At 32.7% G+C, this 6,865-nt stretch overlaps 1 protein-coding gene across 1 annotated transcript; it reads right to left on the reverse strand.

Annotated features, from left to right (window-relative positions):
• Positions 1–1,956: 1,956 nt before the first annotated feature.
• On the reverse strand, positions 1,957–4,012 carry LOC136228810 (probable N-acetyltransferase HLS1). Its single transcript, XM_066017289.1, has 3 exons — positions 3,678–4,012; positions 3,252–3,412; positions 1,957–3,038 (listed from the first exon to the last, which is right to left on the reverse strand). Exons 1-3 carry the CDS (start codon positions 3,837–3,839, stop codon positions 2,174–2,176), a joined length of 1,188 nt encoding a protein of 395 aa, XP_065873361.1. The 5' UTR covers positions 3,840–4,012; the 3' UTR covers positions 1,957–2,173.
• Positions 4,013–6,865: the final 2,853 nt, after the last annotated feature.

A 6,865-nucleotide genomic window follows, 5' to 3' on the forward strand; every position in this document is an offset into this window, starting at 1 on the left:
CTAATTAAATTTGATAGTTGTAAATTGTGAGTGGAGAGTGATTGGTTTCCATCCGCATTATATAAATTCTTTTCACATTACTGATCACACAATACTTCCAAGATGGTTCATCCAAGGTAATTTTAGATAAATCTTTTATTAAAAAAATTGAAGGTATATATAAGATAAATAGAGTGAAAAATAAGAAGTAAAATATTATAAAGAAATTGAAAGTCATAAAAGGGAGTATATTGGTAAATGGTAGTTATAGATATACAGCTTTTTACCAGTAAAAAATATTATTATTGAACCGTTTTATTTTATTTTTTTGGAAGGGATATCATATTATTGAACCGTTAAAGTAAGTAAATGGAAAAAAGAAGAAAGTTGTTATAAAATAAAAAGTCAAAGAAAAAAAAAGTCAAAAAAGAGGGAAAATTTTGGGATAAAACAGTTGCCACAATCCAGGTAAGGTAAGGTCAAGTTGCCCCTAAATATAGGTTTTGGGCTTTTGTTGACTTTGGTTCAAATATCTTTCACAAGATTAGAAAATACAACACACCTCCTAAATCAATCAAACAGTGACGTTTTGCAGTTTAATTATTTCCTATATCTCTCTCGTGATCCTCATGAATTCACCCTTTTTTACTTTTCAACCCCCTGCATCGTGCTTCTCAATTTTGATTTCCTTTATTGCAGTATCTGTTATGGTATTGAACACAAGTAGACCCGTTGATCAACTCGTTAGTCTGTCTAGCCCGCTTAAACACATCAAGTCCGTTTTTCTTTATGAACTCAACAGTCATTTTAAAACATTAATTTTAGTAATATTCTATAAGGCTATGTTTGGTAAAAAAAAAAAAACAGTTTGAGACACTTTAGAGGTTTTGACTAGTCAAACTTCTAATAGTGGTGTTTGGTGAATATAGGCTTGAAATAGCTTGTCGGGTCCAAAACGCTAACTTTGAAAAAACTCATTTTAGAAGCTTTTTCAATTAGCTTATTGCTCCATCTTGGACATTTTTATCCCTAATTAATACTCTTTAATTCCAAATAAATGTTTTACCATATCTTTATTTGTCATTTTATACAAACCACTATTAGCAATCAGCTAAATTTTACCAAATAAGTTTATGGAATCTGCTAGTCAAAAAGGTAATAAGCTAACGGCTAATTGCCAAACAAGATCTTAAGTATAAAATTGAGTGGTTTTTATATTACATTTTGAAGTGTAACAACCATAATATTAGTTAAAATAAAGTTTAATGGTCATTAGTGTTGTTTATCTCGAACCCATAAACTTAGGATCCGTTTATTTTACGAACTGTTTGTTACTATTACGGTTTTTTTGTTTACTGTAACTATTTTCTAGATAATTAAACCTTTTTAAGTTATAGAAGTGAAAAAATAGAGCTATAAGTATCAAAGATAAACGAGTGTCCTACATTAATTTTGTATTTGGTTCCAAAAATGTGATAATCTATTTGTTCATGGATACAAAGTTAATGAAAAATCATAATAATGAGCCCAAACCACTATGAGTATGATAATAATAATCCCACTAATAAAATCTTTTATTTCTCTTAGTGCGAACCCACAGCAGCAAAAAGCCAAATCTCCCGTCAATGTCAACAATATTTATATTAACCCTAAAGAATCCCCTAACTCCACCCAACTTCATCCACATTATCACTTCCAAACCCTTCCTTCGTTTTCCACACTTTAGTGGTCCATTTCCATTATATGCTACTAATTAATTACCCCCTTAATTAGAAAATACTATATCCACATCATTAGGGCATCTATAAATAAATATCAACATTAAATTAAAGAACTGGGTATATTCTAATTCTCCATTTTCAGATTTTGTAAATTTTTAGTAATATTCAAAGATTTAATTAAGACCGCGTTTGGCTTGGTAGTATCTCAAAAAGCCACATTCATTTACATAAAATAAAGATAGAAAAAGTTAAGGAGTTCAATCAAAATCAAAGGACATGGATATTTCATTCTACAGCCAAAACCCATTATATCTTCTCTTTTTTCTTCCTTTCCCTATCATCCTCATTACAAAAAACTATAATTAATTTAACTAATTAACAATTAAAAATAAAAAACTGTGTTAAACTTAATTTAATTTAACTTAAACCCTAATTAGCTTTTGATATTTTGATTACTATTACTACTACAAAGGTTAGACCTCTCTAGGGTCAACAAAAATGGACATCCCAGGGGGTGATTTAGTCCAGTCACCGACTGACCCGTCGCTGTAGTCTTCCCCAAGTCTCTTGATACACCACAAGTCCTCGGCGCATGATAGTCTTTTCCAGTGTGGAATTCCTAACTTGACTGGTTCACGACTTGACACCTCTGTAGCTACCACACCGCACCCACGCTCCTTTGCCAGGTTATGCGCGTACGCACATAACGCTTTTACCATGTTCACCGCGCGTGGTCCTTCACCACCTAGACCGTACAAAAAATGCATCCCGAATGGCCTGAACACCTCCGGCACTGACGGCAGTCTCAAAAACGGCAAAGCCTTGTCAATTATTCTCGTCGTTTTAGCAAAAGTGCGTTTCATTCTCGACGCGCCACGTACCTCCAATCTAAACACATCATTACAGTTCCAAATACTCAGCACGGCCCAAGATTCAGGCGGGTCGGATATGAACATATCCAACCCGGGCCAGGAATCTGATTCGTAAGTGCCACGTGGCACGGCTAAGAAAGTGCCCAAGGTGAGTTTGTTATTGAGAACGGAATCAATATCACGGGGGAAGAACTCGGTGGTGGAGAACCGGCGCCTGTAGAGCAATTCCGCTTCGTGCGGTGACAGTTGGAAGATGGCGACTCTTTTGGAAACGGGTACCCGATGGGCGTAGACCGGGTTGACCAGTATTGAAGGAGTACGGAACTTGGAATAGCCGCATTTATCGGTGAATAATTTAACGGAAGCTTCATTGTCGTTTTCAGTAGCTAAGTAACAATATTCAGCGCCGTTTTCGCGAAACCAGTCCTCCATTGCGCGCACCAATTTTAAACCTATTCCCATCCTCCTAAAGTAGAAAAAAAAGATAACGGAAGATTAGTTATAATTATTCTTAATCACTAAAAAACAAAAGAGATGTAAAAATAATAAAATAGTACTATAAAACTAATTAAAGCTCAATTAAGAGCCAATAATTGGCGAACATTACTATTATTCAATCAATCAGGTAATGGAATAATGAAACGACGTCGTAGTTAGAAGAAAGGAAGCGATTACATACCGATGAGAAGGAGAGACGCGGAGGCCTAAAATGTAAGCAACTTTGGTGTAAATAGGGAGAGGTTTAGAGTATTTGATGTGCCTAGAGAGCTTTTTGCCACATGTAACGGTTTTGATGCAACCTCTGATCATCCCCACTATCTCTTCACCCAACTCAGCAACCTATTCATCAAAACAATAATTAGAAAACGAAACAACATTTTTCGCATTTATGATTATCATTAATTATTTTTTGCAACGTTTTTTTTTTTTTTTTTGATTCGATCGATCTGAAATGGAAAAGAAACGCACGTAAAAACGAGATGAGTAAAATAGGGAGTGTTTGAGGTATGTTAATGGCAAAATTAAAAGAGAAAATGAAGATTAACGTGATCTTTGTTTCCCTTATTAGAAAGAGGACAAAAGAGAGAGCAATAGTAATGTGTACCAGCATGAGAAAAGCAGGGGAGTGGCGGACCCTGCAAATTGGGTCACCTAAGAGGTCGGTGAAGAGAGAGAGCTTGCCGCTGGGTCCGACTTCACATCTTCTCTCTACTTCTTCTACTCCTACTCGATCTCTGCTTTCATCAAAATCTCTCACCACAATCATATTTCTGCTACTCAGATAAACTTAATTTGATTGTTTCGATTACTATATATGGAGAGAGAAGGAAAAAGGAAGAAGGAAGCGTAAAGAAATAGAGTAAATCAGATTGAGTCGTCTGTTTGGGAGGAGGAGAAGATGATCATTGCATAGCTGCAGCAAGTGATGGAGGCCTATAAATAGTAGCTGATTTGAGGGGGTTTTATTTTATTATTAATTTAATTTAAATTTTAATAAAAAGGAAAATGGAAAAATGGGAAAATGATATTCTTCTCTCTCTGGAATCGGAATGTAAATAATAATAAATAAATATTAAATAGAGGGCTTTTGGAGGTCACTTTCTATTTTGTTTGAGAAAAGAAAATGATTATCTAATTGAAATTAAAGGCTATAATGGGGAGTGAAATATTAAGGAGGGGGAAATGGCGGCTGTGGCTGCGCAGTCTTGTGAGTGAGGAAGTGAGTGTAGGTAAGGGTAGGTTTCTGAAATCTTTTCATCTTCTTTTGCCTTCTCCACTATCCACTATCGATTTTCATTTTCATTTTATTTCATCATTTATTTCTATGCAACTTATAGGAGGCGTTACCATCATGTCCTCTTTTGTAATCATTACCATTTTATACAATGAGTTATAGGCTCATTCAACTTTAAGAATGTACCGTCATTAATTTTACTTTATTAAACATTTAAATTTATTTAAATAACATAATTAACGCTAAATACTATCTGGTCGTCCATCTCGGAGTTATCAACGTCTCTGTTATCAGATATGAGTGGTCTTACCCTATAGAAAGCTTGATCTATCTGCCTCACCTGTTGTATGCCTTTCGATCCGACATAGTCATTTCAGACAGTGACCGTTTAATCCATGGTCGGTGCAAGGCTAGAACTTGGAACACATTGATTTTGCTTGTTCTCGTCCTTCGCTTCAGCGCCTGTCCTCGAGAAGCAAAGCAGGAGTAGATCCGAGACATACTTGAAACCCCCTCAAAACCCTTCCTTCTTTTCTTAACTACTCTAGTCTATCTTAGCCCAGCTCTTAAAAACGTAACCGTAGTTATCTCGATTGAGGTTAACGCATCATCATAGGTGGGTGTAAAAGCATCTGGACAGAACGGATGAAGTTCTGTTCCTAAAAAAGAAGCAAACGAAAAAGGGAAAAGGTAAGTAAGAATAAATTTAAGTAAATTTGAAGTATATATTACTTTAAGCAAGTTTAACAGAATAATATTTTATTTTAACCAACTTAAATAGACTGTTATGTTGTTTTTATATCAAAAAGTTAATAAATCATTTTAAATTCAGAAACTAACGAGACAGTTCAAAGAGTCGCTTTCCTATTTTAAAGCAAATTCAAGAGTGTTAAAACTCTTTAATAAATCTTAAAAATAAAATATTGAATTTAATAATATTAAGTTTTATTATTGGCAATGTTGAATTTAAAAGTGTAAGTTAGATATTTTGATTTATTATAATTAATGATTTTTTATTAAATTAAAACTTTAAGTGATATTATTAAACAAAGTTAAAGTTTATAATTATTTAATTATATAATAATTTAAAGTGTTTAATGATATTATCAAATAGTTCTTAATTAAATCATTCTTGACTTGAATTTAAAATCAAATTCAAATTCAATTGAATATTTAAATTCTAGTTTTTTTATTCTATAATATATAGGACTTTCTTCTTCATATCTCAAATTCAAATTCAAATGAATATTTAAATTCTAGTTTTTTTTTATTCTATAATATATAGGACTTTCTTCTTCATATCTCAAATTCAAATTTATCATTGAAAAATAAAATTATCAACTTAAGTGCTATTCTTGACTTGAATAAAATTCAAGCAAATGGTCCAATACAACAATTTTTGCTAGCAATTATTAAAAATTAAACATGAATAGCGCTACCCAATTAATTGCAGCTCAATTCATATAAAGTGGAGGTAAAAAAGTCACACAATGAACACAAAACCTAGTTTTTTTTTTAAATCAAATCACGCGGTAATCCTGGAAGGACCGCAACACCACGACGACATCTTTAAGTTATGTCCATATCTAAACTAATTTCGTTTACTATCTGGTAGATACCTCAAATGAGTGGAATAGCTGACCTAAAGACTTAAAATTGTTTCATGTCCAAAGTGAGGTTGGAACTCTCATTCTTTGTTTAAGGGTGGAAGAACCCTTAGTCTTCGACCACATCTATTGGTTAATTTTCATATCTATCGAAAATAAAAAATACAAAGGCTTAATACATCAGTTACCCTAAATTTGTCCAAAAAGATTGATTGGCCCCCTGAACTTACATAATGTCTTATTAACCTCCTAAACTTGCTTAAAGTGTTATAATTAAGGCCATAAATTTATAAAACGCTATAAAAATATACATAACGCCATAAAAATATGGGTAAATAATTTATTAGTCCCCTAGTTTTTACCCAACACACTGTTTAGTCCCCCTATTTTGAAAAACACATTATAAGGTCCATAGCTTTTGTCAATATTAACCCTTTGATCCTTTTGTCTAGTTTTTTTAGACTTGTAATCGATATATTTTAGCATAAACAGATATATATAAAATAACAGAGTAACATGGTCAACTTGTATCGTGCTGTGGTTATCCTAAAAACTAAGATATGTTCGGTTAAAAATCTAAAAAAATAGATAAAATGACCACAAGGTTAATATTGGCAAAAGATAGGGACATTAAAATGTGTTTTTCAAAATAGGGGGACTAAACAGTGTGTTAGGTAAAAACTAGGGGACTAATAAATTATTTACCCTAAAAATATACATAATAAAAAGCTAATTTGTTTTAAAGACTTAAAATCACGAATTGAGCTTTTACTTTTTAAGTTTCGATTTTTTTTTACGAATTTAGACAAATTGTAATGTATATTACTTTAAACAAGTTGAGGGGACAAATGGATCATTGTACGCAAGTTCAGGTAGCCAATAGGTCATTTTAAACCAATATAGATGACCAATAAATTATTTTAAGAAAGTTGAAGGGACTAGCGAGATATT

Source organism: Euphorbia lathyris, chromosome 5 (assembly GCF_963576675.1).
Source record: "Euphorbia lathyris chromosome 5, ddEupLath1.1, whole genome shotgun sequence".
Lineage (NCBI taxonomy): Eukaryota > Viridiplantae > Streptophyta > Magnoliopsida > Malpighiales > Euphorbiaceae > Euphorbia > Euphorbia lathyris.

Bases quoted from the DNA above. Each gene is read 5' to 3' on its own strand.
- LOC136228810 (XM_066017289.1), bottom strand. From the start codon at position 3,839: ATGATTGTGGTGAGAGATTTTGATGAAAGCAGAGATCGAGTAGGAGTA. The intron at 3,413-3,677 runs GTACACATTACT...TTTGATGAATAG, and splicing joins CCCCTGCTTTTCTCATGCTG to GTTGCTGAGTTGGGTGAAGA. The intron at 3,039-3,251 runs GTATGTAATCGC...TTTCTACTTTAG, and splicing joins CGCGTCTCTCCTTCTCATCG to GAGGATGGGAATAGGTTTAA.